At 41.2% G+C, this 26,649-nt stretch overlaps 1 protein-coding gene across 2 annotated transcripts in view; it reads left to right on the top strand.

The window, feature by feature from the left end:
• The window catches only part of helz (helicase with zinc finger), a 54,629-nt gene that overhangs the window by 23,244 nt on the left and 4,736 nt on the right, over window positions 1-26,649 (top strand). Inside the window, exons 16-31 of one of the 2 annotated variants that reach the window (XM_067581555.1) lie at window positions 741-920; window positions 2,795-2,896; window positions 4,363-4,541; window positions 9,776-9,894; window positions 11,516-11,661; window positions 12,421-12,568; window positions 13,757-13,940; window positions 15,282-15,510; window positions 16,028-16,325; window positions 19,666-19,711; window positions 20,850-21,037; window positions 22,019-22,223; window positions 22,365-22,447; window positions 22,604-23,102; window positions 24,676-24,955; window positions 25,231-25,909. In XM_067581555.1, coding sequence (XP_067437656.1) covers window positions 741-920; window positions 2,795-2,896; window positions 4,363-4,541; window positions 9,776-9,894; window positions 11,516-11,661; window positions 12,421-12,568; window positions 13,757-13,940; window positions 15,282-15,510; window positions 16,028-16,325; window positions 19,666-19,711; window positions 20,850-21,037; window positions 22,019-22,223; window positions 22,365-22,447; window positions 22,604-23,102; window positions 24,676-24,955; window positions 25,231-25,909 — 3,565 coding nt within the window. Of the gene's footprint in view, window positions 1-740; window positions 921-2,794; window positions 2,897-4,362; window positions 4,542-9,775; window positions 9,895-11,515; window positions 11,662-12,420; window positions 12,569-13,756; window positions 13,941-15,281; window positions 15,511-16,027; window positions 16,326-19,665; window positions 19,712-20,849; window positions 21,038-22,018; window positions 22,224-22,364; window positions 22,452-22,603; window positions 23,103-24,675; window positions 24,956-25,230; window positions 25,910-26,649 lie in introns of both variants that reach the window. The other variant, XM_067581564.1, reaches the window with a different exon arrangement.

Genomic DNA, 26,649 nt, shown 5'->3' with positions numbered 1-26,649 from the left:
TGGTGGCAGAATATCAATGTGTTTTTTTTTTACATCCTTTCTGCATCTCCTTTGCCTTTTGGATGTTTGTTTGTTAAAAAATAAATAAAATAAGAGGGAGTTTGCTACATGTAAACACACAACTAGCTGTAATTTATCTTTCACTTTATTGTGACCTGTGCTGACCTGACTTGCAGGCACGCCAGCACGTCTCCACTACTGTAAATGTCAAACCTACACATGAGTCAACTGCATAATATAATATTTTCATAATAAATATATTTACACAAGGTAATTTTTCCACTATAGTTAGACAGACTGCTGCTTGATGGCTCTCAGCTTATAGTCTGTTTTTCTGTCTTGTGATTGGTTATGTATGACTTTTGCTGAACTGCCGTCACTTCTTACGTATTCTTCGCTCGTGTCATTTCCCTCTCGCCGTCTCTCTTCTCGCCTTTCTTTCCTGCACTTCCATCTATCCCACGTCTTTAACACATCTTTGCTCTTTCCCCTCTCCCTTGTTCATCCACCCACCACACCTTCTCCCAAGTGACACAATGTCATTTGTCATCTTGAGTCTGTCTGTGTGTGTGTGTGAGCATACGTTTCCCATCATCCAATGCAAGAATTTGTCTTTCTCGCTCCATCTCTGTCCCGCTGAAGTATGTTTGTTGTAGCTACTATAGCTACTTTGACAAAACAACATAATTATTCTAAGTTCATTTCATTAAAATTTTTCTGTCTCCTCCCTCCGCCCTCAGGCAGTGGGACGAGCAGCTGGATCCCCGTCTGAACGCCAAGCAGAAAGAGGCCATCCTGGCCATCACCACCCCAGTCACCATCCCTCTGCCCCCGATCCTCATCATCGGACCCTATGGCACCGGCAAGACATTCACCCTGGCACAGGCTGTCAAGCACATCCTTCGCCAGGACCACAGCAGGTCTGTTTGTTGTTGTTTTTTTTTTTTTCTTGTTTTACAACCCCAAACCTCCCTTTTCCTTAAATTTCTCCCGTCCTTTTTTCCGTGGTCGTGGTGTTGATTTTGATTTTATTTAAATGTGACAGTATTTTTAAATAAATATGGTATATTTTGGCCTTCTTGTTTTGTGTTTCTCATCTTCAAAAAGTCTTTATCTTACCTTTCATGAAGTTTATAATGGTTAGTTTTTGTTGAAATGGTTTCAGAGAGCTGCTGAATCAACTTTATGGTCATAATGGAGACTGACTTTGATGATGTATTGTTTTATTCTGTGAGGAGTTTTTAGTGTACCCTCGTTGATATAAATGGTGTAGACGAAATATAAGAAGCATCTCTTCGTATGATATTGTGGATTTTTCTTTTTTTAGCCACATAACATAAAAACTCACATATGAATCTTATCCCACAACCTTGACATCACAAACCTCCCTCTCCACCTTGTAGGCTACTTGGCCCCTAGGTGGTGAAAGAAAAGAGAATGTCAATAGTGAAAGGAGTGTGTGCGTGAAGTTTGTGTGAGCCGTAAACGCTTCAGATGGTAAGAGAGGTCAGTCAGAGGGCGCGATGGAGATGGCGGGGGGGTGTGCGATGGCCTCCGTTTTAGCTCCGGGGCAGTGGCAGCCTTGGGTTTGACATTTAAAGATTAAGAGAACACTGAGCTGCAAAGCGTCAAGCTGTGTGTGTGTTTGCACTGTGTGGGCGTGTACATACGAGTGTGTGTGTGCTTTTCACTGGAAGGCAAAGTTTTTGCTGGTCATTTGGATGAATTTGTGTCATTTGTGGCGGATGCACATGGTTAGTTTGATTATGAGTGCATTTCTTGGGCTAGAATGGATGTTCATGCAAACCATAATATGATCAATCAAGTTATGCCACCACAACAGGCCACACAGCGTTGAGTCACAATAAAACATTGCACAATTATTCTCCATTGTCATTTTTCATCATTAGTGAACTCCCTCACTGTGTGCAGGCACCCACAGGAGATCCTGCAGTTTCTTGTGTTAGAAGCAAAGCGATGTAGCAAAAGCACATAAATGGTTCTCTGGTCTTTATGAAAAATGAATGCAATACCTCGGACAGTGTCCCCTTAACACACGCTAACGTTCTGTTTCTTAATAAGGGAGAGAGGCTCGTATATATGTAATGTAAAAGAAAAAAAAATGTCCTTGAAAAATGTGTAGCAATGTAATATTCATTCCTCATTTCACTCTGAATACATTTAATATTCTATGTTTAGGATGAATTATAGATATTTTAAAAGCCGAGACAAGGGAAAGTGACCCCTCTGGACTAGTGCTGCCTGCTCATCATACTGTTGAAACGGTGATGAAGACGTTGTATAGACCCCGGTCAGGTGTACCCGTGATGCTCAAAGCTGTCTCTGCAAATCTGTCGCTATGATGTTTAACAGACATTTAAATGGATACCTATAAAAGACAGTTTCACACAGCTTTCACTTTGAATAAGTGTATAAAACCTCGCTGTCCCTCCTCTTAACATTGCAACTGCAGGCCTAAAAGCGCCTACTTGTAAATGAGCGCCGTGTCAAATAAATCTTATATTTTATGTTTTATAGTATTAGTCGGGTGTGAGATGAAGAAAGTGTGAATGGAATACAACAGATGTTCAACAGGCCAATGTGAACCCGTAGTATAATGAATATTTTCTTATCAGAGATGAATATTTGATTCAATCTCTTGAGACAAAAACAAAACTGAAGCACATCTTGATGTTAGAAAAACATTTTTGTATTCCGGTGATATAAATGAAAGAAAACCAGCGACTGTGGATCATAGTTTGTATCTCACATTGTTTGTCTTTTGTCTCTACAGGGTCCTGATCTGCACCCACTCCAACAGTGCAGCTGACCTTTACATTAAGGACTACCTTCATCCTTATGTTGAAGCAGGCAATCCGCATGCCAGACCTCTCAGGTGAGGAAGCACACACCTACTTAAAGAAGATGTGATGGCTTCATCTGCCCTAAAGCAAACATTGCACATATAAAGTTTGTTTGCCTTTATGTGATAGAGCTGCTGGAATATTTGCAGGCTGCAGTTTATTTTGATTTTTGAGAGACACTGGTCAGGTTCATGTGGTAGCTGTAATTATGTTGTTACAGATCCACAATGATAGTATATGCAGTAGTGGCATTGAGACCCCCAACTGACCCCCAGTTGACAAAAAATGAAATCCTGTGAAAATACACAACTTGTCATACTTTTTAGGCCTACAGATCCCCAAAGCACACTCTTGTCTTGGAGTTAAACACATTCATGCCTCAAAGCAGCCCACAGTTTGTTCACTGTCAGCCACAATAAAGCCCTTGATCTAGTCATTTCTTTGGTATACAACAGTAGTACACCAATACAAACGCTAACATATACTGGCCAAATACCAGACAAGTTCAGGTTTTGAAAAAGCCTACAATAACGTCTTGAAATTAATAATATAATGTATTATTGGTTGAATTAATATAGCCAAAAAGAACCAGTTCATTTCATTTTTTTGGCTCATTCTTTGGACTCCAATTCAGTTAAATTTGTATTCAGTGGCCTCACCGTCAGCTGAGACCAGCCAAGCTACAAAGCATCTATATGACACTCATGCATCTATACATCAACTGGATTAGCATTATTGGAAAGCCTGCAGTCAGAATGATAATCTATATTATACAGATTGTTGAGTGGCTGGGCTGTTTTTTGCCCCACAGCGGTGACACAAGCAGATACTGGTCTGACTTTGGAGATGTGACCTCAAGAACACCCCCTTTCTTTTAGAATTACACCTGGAGGCAACAAACACACACACACACACAACTTCTATACACTGCATCAGTGACTTCTAATCACATTTCAGTACCCTCAGAGGTCACAAAGGACAGAAAAGCAATGTCTGCCTTGACCAGCCAGGGCTTAATATGACAGCTGTGTGTCTGCACATACACAAGAAGCCTCGGGACCATATGTGCAATCAAATGACTTGTTTCACATGAGCGGACAGTCTGATTTCAACCGGTTCCGGTGTGAATTCCTCCATAATCGCTGTAGCAACGTCTTCACTCGGCTCCCCTTGTCTCTTTTGGGGATGAGCGGACGCAGTCAAGAATAAAGACCCTGTATGAATATTTAGCGCCCTAGAGTGGGAAGGGTACTGACCAACATCCCAAGAAAGCAATCTGTAAAGACTTTTCCTTCCTAGCTGTCTTTGGCGGTGAGTTTGCTGCAGACCTGAGATACACGTGCTGCCAAGTATATTTGTTTCTCTTTACCGCTCAAATAAAGAAGAATCCATTCTGTGCTTTATTCACCATTAACTTTTGATTAACCAATGTCCCGTCTGATGTTTATCATTCTCGCAAAGTCCACATTAACAGTCCATTTCTTTCCTCTGTCTCCAGGGTGTACTTCAGGAACCGCTGGGTAAAGACGGTCCACCCAGTGGTCCAGCAGTACTGTCTCATCTCCAACACACACATCACTTTCCAGATGCCCACAAGGGAGGACATCCTCAGGCACCGCGTGGTGGTGGTCACCCTCAGCACCTCCCAATACCTCTGCCAGCTTGACTTGGAGCCTGGTGAGTCATATGAGCAGATGTTTAGTCATCTCAAGGATAGTAAGGCCGTCATCTTTAGAAGCATTCATTTTCTAGAAGAAATGGTAAACATCTGTTAGGGTTTACAGTTGCAGACGGATGAAAGAATATTACAGTATCTTCATATGTCTGGTGGTAGCAGTCACAATGACGATCAGAAACACTGTTTGAAGACTGAGCTCGGACTAATAGTCTGTCAAAAGCCACATGCTTAATTAGGAAAACACACAGAATACACCATAGACCAGAAAAATGGACACTGTTATACAGTTAACCTCTTAACGTCCACCGGGTCACTGGTGACCCGCTTAAGCCAGTTGTAAGCGGTAGCATCACACAGTAATGAGTAAAAGCAATTGGCACAGTTTGGCCAATTGGAGATAACTGGAGAGCTTCTGGGACACCAGTGACACCACAAACTAAAAACTCCCTAGCTCCAATAAGGTTCGGCCTAGAGGTCTGGAATTTTATACATGTTGACAAGATGTAGAAGGTATGTGGTGATTTGCATGGTTCTGGCATAAAGCATGTCCTAATTATTGTTATTCAAATATGACTCATTATAAACGAGAACCAAAAACACTTTTTTGAGCCTTATTTGAACTGGTGTAGTTTTGTTTGTTGTTTAGCCAGATGCTAAACAAACACATTTCCAGAAACTAGAAGATGTCACTAATACATGCATCATGGCCTTACAGTTCTCCTGTTATAAGCTTTTCCATGTGGGTGTGCCAAATAGGTGAAAATTCTATAAAAAGGGTGGATGTTAAAGGGTTAAATACAACAATTTGTAATAATAATTACTCTTATTAAACTCTAACTATAGTCTGTGTGTCAGAGAGAGGTTGATTCATATTCTCATATCTTCCTCCTCTGTACAGTATATGTACATTAAGTGGACAAATATAAGAAACACCTTTTAGTATAATCCCAAAAAAATCACCAACTATTTACCATATAGTCCACTATATTTACTCTCCACCGTTTTAATTTAGTATCTGAATTGTGCAAAAAATCTAATCTGTACGCTACTCTCAGCTAAAAGTCCCACAATGTGATGCATTTTATAGATGGGGGGGAAAAAACGACTGTTGTGCAACTCTACACCGGTCAACGATGATGCAAAATGATGAAATGTACTACTCACACACTATTGAATATATGTTATATAGGAAGTAGTGAATGAGTTCACAAGGGAGTGATTTTGAACGCAGCCAGTTCCACCAAAAAATTCCCACAGAATTGAGTCAACACACAAACAATCAATATAGTCTCATCAAAAGGTGAACAATTTGAGTAAGGTCAATGATATATTAATCCAATTTAAAAATATATATTTTTTAAATGTACACAAATGTTTTTTCAAAAGATTACAACTATCTTCTGAAAAACACACCTCAGCGCTCTCAGTCTCCTGCTCTTTGGTCATCCCCGGTGACTGATCTCCAGAGTTGTCAGGGGCGCAGCATTTAGAGAGGGATGGAACTCATTTAAGTTGTGTAAAAGACACGGAAAACAAACCAATTTGTCAGCGCAGGCTAATAACTGCCTCTAATGTGTCAGCGGAGGGGGCTTTGTCTGTTGCTTGGGAACACCATCTGCCTGTTTTTTAATGTACTTTACATCATTAGCCTCCTCCCCACGTTTCATCTCTCCCCGCTCTCCTGGTGTTCAACGGTGATGAAAATCGCTAGGAAATGAGGCAATTGGGAGCCGACGAGTCTACTAAGTAGCGATAACAAATCCTCCATCCCAAACACACAGGTGCCCCCAAAAGGATGGTTAGACTGCTGTCTGTTTTATGTTTGGTTTGTTGATACTCCTCTTCCTCTATAGCCTACACAGGGGATCTGGCATGTGGATACTATACATACTTGGCTTTATGTGTATGAGTTTTGCTTATTCCAGCATTGTTGACCCAGGAGACCCAGGAACTTAATTGTCTGCCCGTGTAAATGGTTGAGCTGCACAATGAGCCTGTATAACGCTACGCCAGTGAAGATTTCCTTCCATAGTTGAAAGACACATGAATCAGGTCGCCTGCTCGTAGGTGTGACCTCGGAAGTTTTCAGCTGTGTTCGTCCCTGAAAAAGAATCTTTACAAAAAGAATAAAGCTGTTGTCTGGCTTATCCAATGACTGAGAGTAAAAATATACATATAAAAATGTGTTAACCTCATTGAGTAAGGTTGTATATATTTATATCGTTGAGATCGTTATGTTTACACGAACTGTCTTCTATTATGATATGTGTGGGAGCAGTATCAATTCCTGCCTTTTTTTCCTGAAGTGATAAAAGCTCAAATGAAGCAAACTCTATATTTGTGAATGAAAATCAGCTGTCATGAGGTACGAGATGTTTTTTTTTTTTCTGGATGATATTTAGTTCTATGTGTGAGTCTTACCATGCTGCTAGCTGCTGTTCATTATCAGCTGCGCCTATGTAATTGGACAGTCACAGGACAGTAATACACTTATCTTTTAATGACTTATAATGTCACATTTAATTATTACCCACCATAGAAACAGAATACTGTAAATGAGCCAATTTTAAGGTTCAGGAGAGACGCGGGCTCTTTTTGAAGATCATGTGCGCTGGAGCTCAGGTGAAATGTGATCTATAGCTCGCACTGTAAACGATAAGGGAACGTTGTTATCTGAAATTAAGTTAAGCTCCTAACGTGGTCGCATTGTGTGGCAGACACCAGAGCACATCCAAGAACGACGTCAGATGATCCGTCACTGCTTTGAAAAGGATCGGACTTTGACAAAGCTTTCAAACCTGATTTTTTATGGGTTAGCGGTACCTGGATCGACCCATTCACACTCACAGATATTTCAAGTCACTCTTACAGCGTGAAAACGTTCGAAAGAGACTGTGAAAGGGAGAATGTGAGAGACTGGGTGTGCGAGGTGAAGGAGTCGCCATTTATTATTAAATAGTCATCTCTTCCCCCCCCCCCCCCGAAATCACTTCTGCAACACACGGCCTCTGATCTCTTTCACCTCTGCTTATTATTCCTCCTCCCCTCTTTCTCTTTCACCGCTGTTGTGTCCGAATTCAAACACCATTATTAGCCCGATGACGGATAGCAGCTACAGAAATGTAATTTGGAGCTCCGGTTTAGAGACAGGCTCCCTAAGGCGAGCAGCTATGTCCCAGGTGAAACATTAAACACCATATTCCTTCATGTCTGCCTCACTCGCTGCTAATAAAGACCATCTCCTCTTCATCAGGAGGATGATGAGCAGGTTAGCACCTTGCACAGCAGCCTCTGTCATCAGAATGTGTGTGTGAATGGCATGTAGTGTAAAGTGCTTCGAGTGGTCAGAAGACTAGAAAGGCGTTTTATATAAACGCAGTCCATTTAGCATCTCTGCCTCCCTCCTAATCTCTGCCTCCCTGCACGGGGAAACGTTCCCATTCGTAACGACCCACGTACATCATTTGTGAGCGTTTATTTGGCTGTTACATATTCATGTGGATCGAAGTAAAAGAGCAAGCAGGCAGGGAAGCAGTAGGGATCCTGTTTACTACAGTTTATAGGAGGGGTCAAGAAAAGTGCCTGGCCTCAATAATTAAAAATGTGATTTAAGGGGAAACACATTCACATGATTTCAAGTCCCTTCAGCTGCATTGTTAAGCATGTTATATTCTCTGCAGTGATGAAAACCAGGGGAGAAAAATGAAGAGCTCAAAGCAGGCTTGACAATAACGTTTGAGAATGTGTCCCTGCCAGCGTTTCACTGCTCTGGACACAATGAAACACGGCGCAACTTGGATGTTCATTCATCCTGTATAAAAACTAGTCAGAGATTACTCAAGTGCATGTTTATAAGTACATGCTTGTTATTCCAGGCTTACTCGTGCGTAACGTTGCGCATGTTAAACGCCGTCTTCGCAAGTGTGACCGCGGCGTTAAGCAATCTTTCTTTATCATCGAACAAATCATCACCGTTAAAGGAGATGATTACAAAAGCGGAAAAGGAGGCAAATTCCATATTTTGTCTGTTTTTTTAAGTACACAATCCATCCATGCATGCCTCTTTTTGAGCATGCTTTTGTTTTGTACATCACTACTTCACAAGCTCTAATAGATAAACTCAATTATACACATTTTTGCAAATATGGATGCAGAAACATCGGGCAATTGTAACAAAGTCTGTGCCTTTTTTTTTTTTTATATCAGGAACACAGTGGGGGGAAGAGTGCCAGCATATTCTTCAATGAGGTGCACACAGTTCAGAGAGAGAGAACACTGGTTTGAGGCTTTATAGTCGGAGGGGAGAAAAAATCAATACGTTTTGCAGGCATTTGTTCAAAGGCAGATGCTAAGGAGTGAATGTTGCCTCAAATCAAATCGCTCCACCTCTTTTCTTGCCAGCCAATGTTTCTGTTGTTTGTTTACTTTTTTTTTGACAGCGCCTGAGTTTATTTTGTTATTTCAAAACTGTCATATTTCATATCTGCATTTACTTTTACCATTGAAATGGTGTTAAAGCTTCAGAGGCTGTTTGCTGGTTGTTATTCAGCCTCTCTCTCTCTCTCTCTCTCTCTCTTCCCCCGCTCACTGCTCCAACACTCATTTGCCATGCCGTTTCATCCCCTCCCCTCATACTGCCGAGCACCGTTTGAGCTTTTTTTTTAAAGCAGCGTTAGGCTACTGTTCAATCCCTTTTCCAAGTGTCCACAAAACCTCGCCTTTGGTTTGCAGGGCTGGTTTTAAAAAGAGGGAAGAGGAAAAACTGACTGAGAGGAAGGCACATTAGTTACAACAAGGGTTTTATTTATCCCAGTGAACAAAATAATTGTTCATTAATGTGCCAGAATAACAACGGTAAAAAAAATGTTGCCAGGTCTGGTTACTGGCAAGATTTGATTCACTGGGCTTAGATTTTATTTTGATGCTCAACGTGGCAGCGTTTTTAAATATGAATTCATAATGTACATCGTCAGACATTAAATATGAGCAAATGATTTGGGATGTTTGTGTTGCTGCAGTATTTCAACACTTTTATAAGATAGCAATGGTAGAGAGAGATGACGGAAATGATGGATGGTGTTGGGTAACAAAGGTGGTGCGTATGCTTGGAAGTTGGGTCTCATTTTTTGTTATCAACAGGAGACTCAAGTGTGCATTTTTGGAGCGTTACAATTGTATATTCAGCATATGTTTAGTTCAAGTAAGTTAAGCAAACTGATGTCTGTTTTGTCAGGGCTGTTCACTCATATCCTCTTGGATGAAGCAGCCCAGGCCATGGAGTGTGAAACCATCATGCCTTTCGCTCTAGCTAGCAAGACCACCCGCATTGTGTTGGCTGGAGACCATATGCAGGTAAGTACCGAGAGTAAAGAAGTTACAAATTGTCTGTTTCCATTCAGTTTCCACTTTTAACGCTGCGAGTTCCTGTAACGGAAAGAAACTCATCATCAGATGCTGTAAATGCATGGTTCACTCTCTTTCGGATTTTTTTTCATGTTTCATAAAATAAATCAAAATGAAATACTTAAGAAGGATGCAATACTCGCAGATGGTAGCTACGGCATTTGTGTATTTGCACTTGGCTGTGGATTAGACTCCATTCAAATACAAAAGAACAGACAGCAGCCACTGTAGAGCTGTGATTCTGAGACCACTTCAGCCACAGATAACACAAATATGAACTCACGTCAGTCAAGCTTTCCGAGCCAAACACAAGGATTTAAAACCTTATTTCCTCCTCTCCTGGTTTTCAGACAGCGCGCAGGATTACCAGTAGGCAGCGGATGAGGATGGAGGCAGGAGTCTACCATGCAATAATTGCTTTAATTATTTGCTCTCTCTGCTATTTTTAATTGGGCTGAGAAAAATGGATTTAAAACACAATGTACACTCGTGTATCCATCTGTCTCTTTGTCTCCTTCGACCCGTCTGTCCTGTGTAACAGTTTAGTCATTCTGCGGCCCAAGGACGGATATTATCCTTCATACAGTGTTTCGTCATCTCCTCACGCTCTCCCCTTCTACTCTCACTATAACCTCCTCCGTTCAGCAGCGGAAGAGGCAGCTGAATAGTCAATGGAGGGCTGAGGCCTGTATTGATCGTTTGCTTTCTTATTGACTGTGCGGGGCCTCATTAAAGCTAGCTGACCCTCTCCCGCTGGCAGGCTTAAATTAAGATTCAACTTAAGATACATGGCTGTCTCGTACATGGCAGTGGTCAGCAGGGAAAAAGTAAATGAGTGTGTGGGTGTGTTTGCTTTTGGCTAACCTCATTCGAATCAAAGCACTTTTGGATGACGGTCACAAATCTGTAGTTCGGTACAAATTGGTCAAATGCTATTTTGCCAGTATTGGAGGAGATCTGTAACTAAGACTGGATAGTGCATATATACCGCAAACAAAATTGAATTTGGCATGTTTTCAAACTGCTGTCAGATGCAGGACCGTAAGTAAATCCCACCATAATCACTGCGACTGAGGGTCTGTTTGTTTATTGACATACGCCACAGATGGAAGAGATTGCAAGTCACGGTGGGGAAAAACCACCGCTCGCAAGTTCTCATAACATAGAAGTTACCTCAACACAAATCAATAACCTTTGGAGTATACTACAATATTATCCACATGTACGTCTTTTGTTTCCGAGGGATTGTTGTCGACCATCCTGTCAAAACAAATAACAAGTAACATGAAAATAACCAGGAAAGATTGGAAGATATGAAATTTTAAGCGCATAAGATATCTGGTAGATCTGACTTGTCAAGCTTATATACCATGAAAAGTCAAACAGTGCAATTGAAATGATGTGGCATTTGGTTGAAATGAAAAACTCGCCTACATGTGTGCTACACGGTTTGACACCACAGTGTTAGACTGGATTGATGCAGGACACTACACTGAAATTCATAGTTTTCTTTGAAACTAACTCTGCTTTCCATCCCTGCCCTTTTTCCTCTCTGTCTCTTGATTTGCAGCTCAGTCCGTTTGTGTACAGCGAGTTTGCGCGGGAGCGTAATCTGCACGTGTCACTGCTGGACCGACTGTATGAGCACTACCCCCCTGAATACCCCTGTCGCATCCTCCTGTGCGAGAACTACCGCTCCCACGAAGCTATCATCAAGTAAGTGTGAGCTCCTGACGCACCGGCCTCGTGCCAAAACTGTGGGAGGAAAGACTGAAAAGGTGGAGGAAAGACGACACACTATTCATTTCACACAGAGCAGGTCTAGACCCTTTCATTTACAGAGACCCAACAATTCCATCATGAGCGAGCACTTGGCGACAGCGGCGAGGAAAAACTCCCCTTTAACGATGTTAAAAGTTGTAAACTTTAATTTGTTTCACCTTTTGAGGTTAGTGCAGCCGCATGCACTGACAAGTCAATGCTGTGTGTTGCTGGGTAACGTCGGATTTGTGCTGCAGCAATAATAGAACAAAAAAAACCCACAAACAAACTGATACATAAAGCAGCAAATGGACATAATCAGGTTTTGAAAATACTTACTGGAAGCACACAGTGTATCTAAAATCAGGCTCTTTAAAACCCACAGATCTTTACAGAGGTCCATCATTACAAACTCATGCTTTGAGAACAAACAATGGTCATACAGACTGGCTGAATTACAAGGAAATGTGTATAAAATGTATATCAAACATTATCAGTTTTGTTTGGCTTAAATGATCCTCATCAGTGAGACTGACTGAGCATTCGGCCTCTTCATTCTTCTTTGTATCAGGTGGACCAGCTCTGCTTATAAATGTCAAAAAACAAAACATGTCTAGCACCAAAGCTTTTCAATTATCAGTCATCTCTGTTTTTTTGCATTTCTGCTCTGCTTCCCTTTCTTCTTACCTTTTCCTCTTTCTTCTCATCCTCCAGCTACACGTCAGAGTTATTTTATGATGGGAAGCTGATGGCGAGTGGGAAGCAGCCGTCTCATAAGGACTTCTACCCTCTGACCTTCTTCACAGCCAGAGGAGAAGATGTCCAGGAGAAGAACAGCACTGCCTACTACAACAACGCTGAGGTATTTTCTAACACAAAGTATAGTATGAGTGTTACATACCTCTCCTGTATTTTGATGACAAGTGTCAAAAAAAAAGCTGATTATACAGCGGAAGTTATAATTGGTGGTTCTGCTTTATCAGTGGCCCAAATATGAACCAGCCAATAATAATAAAACACAAGTTTTGGGCTGAATGTTATTGGAAAAATTGAGATCCGTCAAATAGAATTAGCATTGATATGCACTTTTCATGCTTCAAGGAAAATTTTAAAATGACTCAGGTAACAATAACTTCATTGCTGCAATACCGCGGTCATGTGATGCCTGTACGTGCATTTGGATATTTGATTATGATAAACATAATTTAAATGCATATATTTCAAGCATCACATTCTGTTTTTCCACATCACCATGATTCAGAACGTCCTCCGTGTCTTAATTATAATTGAAGATGAAACTCATAAACCTAATTAGGAAACCAACATTTGACATCCATGATGCATGATACACTGACTGTCCTAGCTTTTGATTGGTTCCTCTCTCTAGACTCCCTTAGTTGTGGTCATTTGCTAAGGCTGACCTCTGACCGTTCGCTGACACATTCCAGCCAATTAAACCACGGATACTTCTTGATTTTTGTTCCCAAACTGTCAGCGACGCCAGATGAATTACCTCGCATCTCTTTGATACAGCACCCATGTCAAACCGTTAACAACATTATCATAATCTTGCGGGATTAAAACGCATTGAAAAAAAAAGCGTGTCCGTTTGATTGTCGTCGTGTCTTTCTCTAGTGTCTTTGAAGGGCTTAGCTTCAAGCGGAAGACAATATTTCCATGACAGTTCAAAGGCCCCCCCTGGCAGTACACTAAACCTCTGAACAGGAATGGAAAACCTGCTCATACAACAAAGAAACAACAGAGAGTCAAAATACAAACTTGCTTTAATAACTAATATCTGGGCCAACTGTTACTTTGATGTGACAAAACAAAGGGCGCAAAAAGTTACTCAATGTGACACTGAAGTACAACAACTTTCTTACTACATTTCCCCTATAAGATAAAGAGATATAAGTTGTTTTATTAGGATTTAATGAGGTGGATTTACTTACTGTATATTCAAGTCTATTCCAAGGTCTCACTCAGTCACCTCTCATCTATGAGAGCTAGAAAACCAGAAACCTTTTCCTCATGTTGCTCCTCTTCCTAGGTGTTTGAGATCGTGGAGCGGGTGGAGGAATTGCGCAAGAAGTGGCCCGTGGCCTGGGGGAAGCTGGACGAAGGCAGCATCGGAGTGGTGTCGCCGTACGCTGACCAGGTGTTTCGCATCCGCGCTGAACTGCGAAAGAAGAGAATGCATGAAGTCAGCGTGGAAAGAGTGCTCAATGTCCAAGGTGAGAAAAAGATTTAACCAACATGCTTTGTATCAAAAAGATGCAATTGCACCTATATGTGTGTTTACTGACTGGACCAAACACCAAAGCTACTGTAGCACTACATTAATGTATCAGTAATAAATGAAGAGCAGCAACTACTGGTCAATTAATAGATTAGTCTGTCAATCGACAACTATTTTGATCAACGAATAATCATTACAGTAACATCTTTAATCAAAAATGACAAATATTCAGTGGTTGCAGATTCTTAAATGTGTTGTTTGAAAGCATCGCCTTGAGCTTTAGGAAAATGTTTCTCTATTTTCTGACATTTTATAGACAAAACAATTAATCGAGAAAATAATTGGCAAATTAATAGATAATGAAAATAATGATTAGTTGCAGAATAATTCTTCATTTAAATTAAGATGCACAAATTATTCTAAGTCACTGGTCCGAAAACAAGGAACCTCTTTATTTATTTTGTAAAACACCTGCTGTTTAACATCATCATGACCACAAACCTCTGACACTGATCTACCAGCTACATTAGTCATGTAAGTAATATAAATCACCTTGTTCATATACTGCAAATGCAACAAATGCAGGTTATTGTAATTATTTCTGGAAATAAATGTAATTGTTGAAATTGTAAGGGGGAAAAAACAATACAGAGGGTACAATTTGTATCTGTACACTGTAGTTAACTGTGTTTTGTTGGTAATTGATTGTTGATATTGTTGATCTCACTCGACGTCTCAGAATTGAGGCGCTCTGTAACGCCTCAGCTGTGATTCTTCAGCTGTCAATTACTCGTGTGTTATCAGAGGCCGTCATGGTCAGGAAAATTAAAAACACAGCAGTTGCAGAAAACAAATCCAAAAACCTAAATCCCCAAGTGCCTCATTAATATTTCTCCATGAAGTTTGTCCCGAATGTTTCTGTGTGAGATGATGTTAGTATCAGTCTACAGACAGATTGATGCTTAAAATGAGAGCTCCATTACTCTAAACACAAATCCCTTTGTAGTTATCAGTCTTCATATTACACTTCTTATCTTCAAGTCTCAAATAAGGAGAGTGTAAGGACGACTTCTACCAATCTCTCCTCTGCTTCAGTCTAATGCAGCTGCTTTCCACAGGTCATTAACTCATTAATCACACATTGCATATGTGGACGTACACAAGTTAGTGCTTAGATTTTGAATTTAACACACACACGGATGATGTTTGTTTATGTGGTATATCAACAGCCTACAGGGTCATAAAATAATAATTACTAATTACTAATAATAATTGATTTTATTTGAGCAGCACTTCCCAGAACACTCAAAAACTTCACAACAACTTTTGTTTACAGGTAAACAGTTCCGGGTGCTGTTCCTCAGCACGGTGCGGACGCGGCACACCTGCAAGCACAAGCAGACGGCCATCAAGCGTAAAGAGCAGCTAGTTGAAGACTCGACGGAGGACCTGGATTATGGATTTCTGTCCAATTACAAGCTGCTCAACACGGCCATCACCAGAGCCCAGTCCCTGGTCGCGGTTGTGGGAGACCCCATAGCACTGTGCTCTGTCGGACGCTGCAGGTAAAAACAAGCATTTTTTCAATGGTGAATTTACAGCCAATAGGAGCACCAAACTTCACAAACGACAAATACAGATGTGGGGAACGACATGCGACAAAGGTTCCTGGTTGGATTTGAATTAGTTAATATAAAGTTTAAGAACAATTTACGGCGTACCTTTAAACATGAGTTTCTACAAGTATGCAGTTTTGGTGAAAATAATTCTCTGATTGTTCTCATGGCTGTATTTGTCAAAGCCGACTGCTCGTTTGTTGCATTTCTGCTGGGAAATTATTGTTGTGCTCTTTGTTCTTTTGGTTCTTGCTTTCCAGCTACTCACCTGCACTACACATGCTTTTTAAAACAGGTTTGATCTTTTATATTCAGCCCCCAAAAGGAGTAATTTGTTACACATGCCAACAGAAAAAAAATTCAACAACATAAACTATGAAACACTCAGTCCAAACAAAAGATAAAGGAGAATAGAAGTAAAACATATATCCATCAGCTGTTTCCTCTTTTTTTGTCCCTTATTCAGGAAGTTCTGGGAGCACTTTATCTCCATCTGCCACGAAAACTCAAGTCTTCACGGCATCACCTTCGAGCAGATCAAGGCTCAGCTAGAGGCTCTGGAGCTCAAGAAGACCTACGTCCTCAACCCTCTGGCCCCAGAGTTCATCCCCCGCGCCCTCAGGCCCATGCAAGGCCACCACTCTTCATCGCAGGCCCTCCATCCCCACCATCATCCACATCCTCAGCACGCACAGCCCACCTCCAACAAGCAGGGTCCACAACAGCAGCAGCAGCAGCAACAGCAGCAGCAGTCACCGCCTAAGGTAAGGACTTCCTGATCTGCCTCTGCTGTTTCTTCTATAAAGACAAAGTGGTGAGATAGACAGTAAAGACAAAAGGTAGGACGTTTAGTGTTTTGAAAAGGTTAAATGTCGTAGGGTTTCGACGTTGATGTAACAGGTTCGGTAATTGCTTATCGGTTTGCAGGTCTGGTAAACAAATTAACAGGAATAAATTGAGTGCTTCTTGTTTTTAGAGAGGAAAAATGATAAAAGGTTTGCACATCCAGGCACAAAGCATCTATTAAAATAACTCGGTGTAATTTTCACCACAGGAAATTACTTTATGGCCGTTCATTTTAGCTCCAGAAAAACAACACAGATAGGAAATTAGCATGGCAGGGTTGGTGAAAGGATTCGTCGTTTGATTGTTTAGCTCAGGCTTGAAATGTATTCGTGTATCTGTCTGTCCTCCCTGTCTGCCCCGAGGTAAAGGTTAACGAAATCACCACTGCTGCCATCACCCACTGGGCCTAATGAGCCACAGCTCCGCAGCAGCAGCAGCAGCAGCAGCAGCAGCAGCAGCTGGCTTTAGGGACACACATACACACACTTCCCCTCTCTCTCTCTCTCTCTCTCTCTCCACAGTCATACTATGTCGCTTACAGCCACAGTGCACACACAGACATGATTGTACCAGTATGCAGTATATAATATTTTGTTGCTTTCAATATGTGTAACATGTTGCTAATTTAAAGGTCAGACCGAACCAGGCGTCTCTGTCCACGGTTGATGCCAAAATAATCCATACTAATGTAATTTAATATCTAAATGTGTAAGATGGATGAATTCCCAAACTACCGTAGCGTCTGATACAACCTGTGCTGTTTGGTTGGAGGTTGTTCCCACAATGCAACAGATCTATGGTGCACTAGTACCTCACTTTGTGCTTTGAGTCTCTAAAATATTCATCCACACTAAATATGGACTCGAATCAATTATTTTGTAACTGTATATCGTTATTAATTCATATATCCAATACGTAGAGATTATTCACTATTCTCGTTGATCACTGTCCAAAAATGCTGATTAAAGCTGTTCGATTTGGTGGTTAAAAAACAAACAAAACAAAAAAAAAACCATGATGAAGCATGCAGCATGTTCACCCCATTGTTATGCATTTTCTCAGATATATATGCTCCAGTTCACTGCAAAGTAGGAAGTCCTGTTCTGTGACACAGATGGTGTTTTGGTGCAAGACTGTAAGCCAGTATGTTGGTGAAATATGTCTCATATTAAACAACTTTTTTGTAATTTCAGCCTTAGTGTTGTTTTAAATGGGAAATGATTTATGTACAATCGCCACTTTTTGAAAATAATTACTTATATTTAGACTTTTGTTGGTGTTGTTTTCTGTTTGTATCATAATTGAAAATCAGACCTAATGCTCGGGGTGCTACTGAGGGTGGATCACCCCGAGTCTGGACTACTGTTACACTGTCTCTTTAAAGAGATTCAGAACGCTGCTGCTAGAGTTCTCACTAAGACCAGGAACACATTGATGATTCCAAAGTACTACTGTTGGTTTATAAAGCACTGAATGGTTTAGGGCCTAAAAAAACATTTCTAATATGCTGTTCAGTATGAATCATCTAAACTAAACATAGAGAAGCAGCTTTCGGTTTTTATGCTTCATATGGTCTGCTGCTGTTCTCTTAAATCAAGGCTGAAGACTTTTCTGCTCGCCGCTGCCTTTTGTTGAATCTAATTTGAGGCCTTTGATTCATATGTTGCACTGTCATTTTTATTCCCCTGTTTTAACACTTATTCTATTTTAGCTACTTTTTATTTACTATTTAACTCTTTTTAATTGTATTTAAATGTCTTTTTATGTTTCTTCTACATTTTGACTTGATGCCTTTTATGTTTTATGTAAGGCACATTGAATTGTTGAACTGTGCTATAATAAACTCGCCTTACCAAGTATCAGCTCTGATTCCCAATTATGAGAATCTCACTTTTCATCCGCAGCAGACACCTGCTGCTTGTGAAAATTGATCCTATGAGACAAATGTTCAGCGACATCCTTTAGGTCTTCACCACTATTCAACTCATACTTCAAATGTTCTTCAAAATATGTTTTGCGTCAGTGCATCTATCACTATTTCAAACAACCACAGTAATAAACCATGAGCACCAGTTCAGTCTTGTGTATCTGGCGTTGCTTAGTTAATGTTACGCCCAAAAATAGCAGCCAAGCGAAGCAGCTTCTGCTACATTATCTAAGACCTTGGTCACTTTCAAGAAGGGGATCATGACTGCATTTTGCAGAGACTGGATTTTATATTAGACAGTGTTGTATTTAGTCATTATATCATGCCAATACTAATCATGCAACGTGAACTGAAATCCTTTTTTCAAGTGGAACAAAATTTTTTCAAACTCTCTTCATGATGGTGGAGTTTGGCTGCTCCTCAGCTCAAGCTAGCAAACTTGCTCCCTTGCAAGTATAGCCTCATAAACATCGGTTACAAACATACAAACATAGGTAATGAATACCAGCTTTATGTAACATCAGCATAGCAACATGGCGAATGTCATTCATTTCTGCCTCCTCCCACTGTCAGGAACTATCAACCGGGAGAGACCGCGTGTCACAAATCCAGTCACTGAAAGAGCACAAAGTAGATTGTTGTGTATGCTTGCTTGTAATAATTAATAGTTCAGCAGCTAGGGTCCACCTACATTCAGGTATGGGGAGATCTCATGTGAGCCCAGTGTTTGTGTATCTGTGTTTGTGCATATGTGTATGTATGTATATATATAGGTGCTTGCGTGTGTGTCTATGCGTGCCCCTGCATGATTGATTGTTCGTCTATGTGTACATTCATGCATGTGTGCTCAGACTTCATGTACTCATACAATAACAGGAGCTTTATTGTGAAGCCCCCCCTGGAGAAAAAGAAGACATGTTGACTTATTGTAAATCTTTGGAAATAAAGCAGCCAGGAAAGTGTGATTCTACTTGGATTTGTGCTGTTGATTTAGATAAACGACATCCAGTCTGTGACCTTGTAGTGATCTGACTGCTCCTCTGCTACGAATGATGAGCTTTACTGCGAGAGCAGAAGACGCCTGCATCACTCAGTGATATTATAGATCCATATAGCTCATTCTGCTGGCCAGCGTAATTCCTGCCACCTCCTATCACCGATGAGTTGTTGCTCCTATAGCTGTTGTGACAGATGTGGGACAGTCAGGACCGCACTGACTGCTGTATATCCAGATCCTATATATCTATACAGTTGCTCAACTTGTGTATTTACACCATACCCCAACCCACCAAGACCCTCACCCACTTTCTAATGATTCTTTTGTCTTACAGGGGAAACATGCAAACCACACAGAGCATCTTCCACCTGAAGGATATGGTGAGTGTTGCCTACTGTCTGTTTTGACCTGTGTGGATTATCTAAATATTAAAGGTTCCATCATGAAAAATGTTTTTCCTGTATTGTTATGTCAGTTTTTCTATTACCTGTCCTCGAGTGGCAAAAGGCAGAAGTATGGTTTTGTTTTTTTCATATCCATATGTGATATCCAGTCCTTTCTCTTGCTTTAAAGTGTCAATTATTATCCATACTGCACTCTGGGGAAATTACTTTTGGAAAACTCTTAGGAGTACTCTTTATGACTTTTTACTCTTTATGGTAGATCTAATTTACAATTTAGGAATCTGGCATGCTTTTTTTGTCAGTTTTAAAAGGCCCTTAATTTGCAAGAATCAAGGGACCTGCAATATAAAAATGCTCTAGCTTCTCCCAGATGTGCAAACAGTTGTATTTGAAAGAGAAAACATTGTACAGAAATGTCCCCTCCAATATAACGCAGCACTGTCAAGCTGTATCCACTCACTCTGTGCAAGCATATTTACCAGGACAGGGTTGACAATGTTTACACATACAAGCATGCATAAAAATAAATTCCATCCACATAACATATCTGTCCTTATTATGTTTTTATATTATGGTCAAGTTACACAACAGAGCGACAACACAAGCCTGTCTATTGTTTTCGTTTTACTTGTATGTGTCTGTCTACACACATACAAACACACATCTCGACAGCTTGATATGAGCCAGTCTAATGCAACGGCCCAGATGGATGCATGAAGGCCTGAGGCTATTGAAGCCAGCAGAGCGATGCAGCCTTGAACAACACAGCAAGGAGTTGTTAATACGATGTTTACTAGAGAAGACAATCAGCCGCTTACAACTGCAGATTGTCAGCCAGCTACATTAACCTAAACTGGGAAAAAAAACTGAATAAATTCTGGGCAAATTACTTCATTTGGCCCACCATGACAAGATTAATAGGTTGGCTATCAGCTATTTATATGGTGCCTTTCTCTCTTATATAATCACACTGCGAATTATCTAACGTTCTCCTAACCAATAATTAGATAAGCTCTGTGCTTGTGTCTTGCCTGCTGTAAATGTGTCACCACATAAAGGTTAAGAACCATTTACTTTTAACTCCGTATTACTTTCCCACCTTCTCTCTTTGCAGTCCAACCCAGCCCAGCTGTTCTGATGGGAAACCCAATTCGGGCATTCACACCACCCTTGGGTGGCACACCAGCTGGCATGGGCAAATCACCCAGCCCTGTTCAGAGAATAGATCCTCATACAGGCGCCAGCATCCTCTATGTTCCAGCTGTATATGGTGGAAACATGGTCATGTCCATGCCCCTGCCTGTAAGTTTTACACTTCTAGTAACATACTGATAGATAAATGTGTAAGCCTGGATACCAATGTGGGGGGGAAAAAAAAGCCAAAGTAAATAACTTTATTTCAGCTTCTGCAAATGATCCTTTCAAACATTTCTTTTTTTTTACTCAAAGTGTAAAATTGCACCTTTGAGAATACGTGTAAAATATGTGCATATTTTGTCAAAAACCACATTTATTTTACAATGCAAGTTCACAGGTTTTTTCCCCCCACATACAAAGTTGCAAGCCAAGGTTAATTAACATTCCACAGTAACAGTAAGCAGCTTCTGTATTTGCTTCTGATTTATAATTCATTGCATAAAGCATAAACCCACAACCTTGATGTAATTTTTTAAGCAGGATTCATTGCAGCCAAGTATTGAAACTTGTTGGTGAATTCCGTGGACTATACACATCTATACTGTTTGAGATGAAGTAGAAAGCAGAGGTTTTTTAATATTCAGATGGACATACAAGAGTCAGCTACTTTTTAAATGCTACTGTATTAGCATCAGACTGTTATTGAAACAATTTAGTGCCTAGAAAAAACCACTGTAGTAAACTGAAATATTACAGTTTGTATTTTAAAATGTCATTTTTTTCTTTCCTTATTATGGTCCATAATTTCTTGTACAAATAAACTTGAGTAAAAAGTATGTATAGATATGATCATTCAACTTTTTAATGCAATGATTCACACTTCCTACATGGTTCATGCGCATGATCACGTGCACGAACCAGTGATCGTGTATAGTGGATGTTATTAACCAGTTAACTAGTATGGCTTATGTAATAAACCATATTAATCGTAAAGTAAAACAGGAAAAGCAACCTGGAGAGAAACTGCCATGTAGTGGTTTGAAGGACTTTGGTATCTTCCTGTTATATGTCACCATTATCCATAATGTGCTGTCCATAATCCACAGTATGCATTTACCTCCTTGTCCTTGTTTTTGTTTCCTCTAGTTGCCTTGGCCGGGTTACCAGAATCGCTTTGCTGTGGACCCTCGCATCATGAGCCATCAGGCAGCCATGGCCTACAACTTTAATCTGTTGCAGGCCCAGAATCGAGGCTCTCCCATCCCTTACAGTGGGGTGGCCCACCCCTCTCCTCTAGGAATGGGCCAGCCCAGCCCTGACAAGGAGCTACAGGCAGACCCCATCAGAAATGGTATGCCTTGATTTTAATTCCCATAAACCACCACAAATCATAAATAACTGCAATTCCATGCACTGCGATAGAAAGAGGTAACTATATAGAATAGCCAAGCATACGATACTAAGTTTGTTGTTGAATTTGACTTCTTCATAGGTAAGTTAGAAGGATGTCCAAAGTCAGAGCAGAACCGTCTTCAGACACCAGAGAGGAAAACCACAGACATGAAGGAGAAACAGGCAAGTTTTTGACTTTAATTGGTTTAATTCATTTTTTTTTCAACCAGAAGGTACTATTTTTTCAAACATGCATTGCCAAAACTGGAAAATGTATGGTAACTGACCAACCACAGTGTCTTTGCTCATGGTATTTGGCTTTATTTGTTTTGGTTCCAGGGAGATTTAGACACAGGCCAAAGTCGAAGTCTAGACTCACAGACAGACGGGCTGGTTGGATTTCCCAACGCGCTGCTCCATCGAAAAGACCCCTCAGCTGCCCAAAGACCCCTCAACTACCACCTGGCACCACCCAACCCAGCTTTTCCTCCACATCCTGCCAGTGGGAGAGCCTTCCCCCCACAGTATCCAGTCTCCAGGCTTCCTTATCGGGTCAACCAGCCTCAACACCCAGGGATGGCCCAACAGAGTCAACAGCAACAGCTCAGCCCTGCCTACACTGGTGGTAGCCACAACGCTTCCTTCTTCAGTGGCCCCATAGCCCCTCATAGGGCTGTCCAGTCTCCCACTCTGGATGGGCCGGAGTCTGGAGGGGTGGAGGAGATGAGTAGGACTCCAATGGGCCACCCGGGGGGCCACCACCCAGGTCTATCACAGCACAACAGGGTCAACAGCTTTGGCGAGGATGGACAGGATGGAAGCCTGGGTGATAGTTTGGGTGAGTGGAGCACCATCATTTTTTCCTCTGTTAGGTAGAAATCTATCTCCTAGAGCTAGCTTTTAAAATAATTGGAAGTGTTGAAAGAAATAGTTTCAGATTCTTTGATATTTCTGTCTGTTTTATTGGGAAATTTGAATCAAAAGTACTAAATAAAGACGAAAAAGACATTCGATATGTTTGGAAGAATTGATCTGACTTAGTTTGTAAGGTTTTGTTTTCTTAGAGGCGAATCAGTAGCTGCCTCCGCTCACTCTAAAAGTAAGTCCAGGTGCATTGTCACTTTCATGTTCGCCCCTGTAATCACCTGGTGTTAAGGGGGAATAAAGGGAATAAACCTAATGTTGTTTAGTTCACTACTCAAGCAATGTTTTCTTTGCCAGTAAAAAATACATTTTCTCTGATTAGCATGTGAGTTGATTGGATTAAAGAACGATAACATAGCCCATTACATTAACTTAAAAGGCAATAATGGAAGTCAAACCAATGCTGCTTAATTAATTTGCCTTTTTAATTTTTCCTTGTTTTGTTTTTTAATTATCTCAGAATAGGAACGATGCTCATCGGAATAATACGAACTTACAAATGTTTGCTGGTTAGCTGAAAGTTGAATTAAACAACTAGATTCGGTCATGTGGAGTCATGTACATGTAAACATTTCTGTCCATATATACATATACAGTATGCACATGTTTTGTACATCTCCATTCTTGTCATACAGCTCCTGATTGGCTGAGTAGTGGGCGCAGTCATTTTCATTTCAGATTCTCTAAGACAATATACCAAAATAACAGGAGAGCGTTAAAGAACTATTAGTTCTTACTTGATGCAAGTGATTGAAGTGATCGCCTTGGATGTCCTGACTTAATACTTGGCTTCATGGACTCTGCTTGCAGTGTCCTACACCTTTGTTCCTGGGCAGCAGTTTAAGATGAGCTCCGGAGTTCCTAAACATAGTGTGCAAGCATTCAAGAATAGCTCTTTTTCTCCAGATATGGAAGTTTTGATTTACCTCAGCAGGACATCAGACTGCCGAGATTGGGAATCTCATGCAGTGTGGTTTGATCTTACTAGGAGACTTTCTATCAGTCATGGACACAACTTGTCTGCATGACGCTCAACTCTTCACTTTACTGATGGATCCACTTTAACTCCCTGCTTGGCGCTGCAACTGCCACCACTTCCTTGTGCCTTTGGCGAGTCTCTGTTCTGGCTTTTTTTTGCATGCTGTTTCCCTCCAATCTGGACTCTGATTCAACCTCCAACCACCACAGGCGCCCAGCTGCCTTCCTCAGAGCAAACTTCAATTTGTTTAGTCCAAGAAGAGAAAGTGCTGCTACGGCATTTAGTAAAATCCATCTATTTTTTTACTATAACAACTAATCTTGTTCCCAGGATTTTATTCATGGAAAGGGAGAGCTGGTCAAACACATAAACTCGGACACAAATTTCAACATCTTTCCTACGTTGACTCATACACTAATTAACTCCTCTCTGTACTGTACCTTAGGCCCACAGAGCCACAAAGACAATACCAGTCACTCTAAAACTAACCCCATGGTTTCCCTTTCAGACCTCCAGGGTCCTTTGGCTCTAGAGGCCCTGAACCAGCAGCAGCAGCAACAGCAGCAGCAGCAGCAGCAGGCAGCCAGGCTCGGCCAGTGGGGAGAGGCAGCAGGTCCGTTCCTTCCAGGCAGCGTTGCCTTCCCTCTGCCCCAACAGATCGCCCATCTCGCTCAGCCCGGCATGGCTCGTTTTCCCCATCAGCTGCTCCGGGCAGCTAGTTGGGGCCTTAGTGCCAATATGGAGGATGAAGCTGTTCCTTCTGTTCCCACTGGGCCACCTTTCACCAGGTTAGACGAAACACCAGTTTGTATTTAAAGTCATTCCTGTGATAGCTCCAGCTGCATTCTTGCTAAGATGCTATTGGAAAAAATAAAGTTCTACTCCTTTCAGCTATTTGAAGATACATGGAGACTAAATATTTAAGATAAATGACAGTTTTGTGTAAAGAAGGTCAAGATAACTACTTGAAACTGGACTTCCCAAATTTGTTTTCATTCCCCTGCTGTTGCATAATAACACGATACGACATTGAAGTGTAAAGAAATCCGTTTTCAATCCCCAGGTACCCGGGCCTCTTGAGAGAGATGCCCCCACAGGAGCAGCCTGAACCCAGAGAAGCAGCTGAGATGCAACCCCCACCTCAATCTCGTCTCCTCCAGTACCGCCAGTCCCAGTCCCGTACCTCAGGTGACCCTTCATCCTCAAATCATGCCGGCCCTTTCCCATCAGGACCTTACTCCCATGAAACCGGTCGTGATATCCTTAACGACAACCTTCTCAACAACCCAGCTCTGCAGCAGCAGCATCACCCGGGGAACCCCTTATACAATACTGGTAGCTACCCACATCAGCCACCAGCCCACCCTGCCAGCCCCCCTCCCTCCCAGGTCAAATACCTTCTGCAAGAGGCCCAGTGGTCCCACGGTGGAGCTGCATCAGTGAGCCCACCGCAGCAGAACCACCTGTTAGGAAACCAGGGCCACGGCCTTCCTTACGGACTGCCCATGATGGCTCACCCCAGCAGGCAGGAGCAAGTCCACTTGATGCAACTTCACCATCAGCACCAGCAGCAACAACAACAACAACAACAACAACAACAGCAGCAGCAGCAGCAACAACAACAACAGCAGCAGCAGCAGCAACAGCATCAACATCAACAAAATCAAGGTCCAGACCAGGAGACCTACCACTCACTGTCCCCCAGAACATCAGCAGCCACAGCCCTTCACAGTGTAGATGAGGTAAGAGTCACTCATTTATTTTGCTCATTATAAACAAGAAAACTAAAATCTCTATATGAAAATAAAATAGGAATATGCCCATAACATCCTGAATAGTGTTTTGTAGTATTGCAATGACATCAGCTCTGACCTAAGACCTGCTTGTTCAACATATTTGCAGTAATGGGAGTCGTATGTTCTGCAAAACATCGAAGAGAATTTTAATTGTCTCTTTTATTTCACATATCTGCTTTAAAATGCATTAACAAGATAACTTTTCTATCACTTTCTACTTGTCTGACACTTACTGTGAAGTAGAAACATTAAGCATCAGTTGCACACCCTTCTTAAATACCATAAGTGGTTTAATTTGCTTCTATACCGTATCAGTTGTAAGCTTTATAATGTGATTAGTCTGGTCAAATATTCAGGTTACATGCAGTAGAGATTTCAAAGTTACTGATAATATCAAAATTATCTTTTGCTGGCAGGCAAATTGGGATAATTAGGGGATTAAATCACCCAAATTTGATTGGAGATGCATAATGAATATTCAGATTAGTAGCAGAAGGAGAAGGTGAATCATATTTGTGACTTTGCGACTGCGTTTACTGTGAGAAATGTATTAAAACGATTAGTTGTTTGCTGGGCTCAGTGTTATTTCTGTTAATGGCAAGAATGATTTGATTTAAAAAAAAAAGATTATATCTGTTGTTGTGCCAACAGATACTTGTGGGCTTTTATTTTAAGGTCACATATCC

This window comes from Thunnus thynnus, chromosome 3 (assembly GCF_963924715.1).
Source record: "Thunnus thynnus chromosome 3, fThuThy2.1, whole genome shotgun sequence".
In the NCBI taxonomy this organism is placed as follows: Eukaryota; Metazoa; Chordata; class Actinopteri; order Scombriformes; family Scombridae; genus Thunnus; species Thunnus thynnus.
This window is presented reverse-complemented; position numbering and strand designations above follow the sequence as displayed.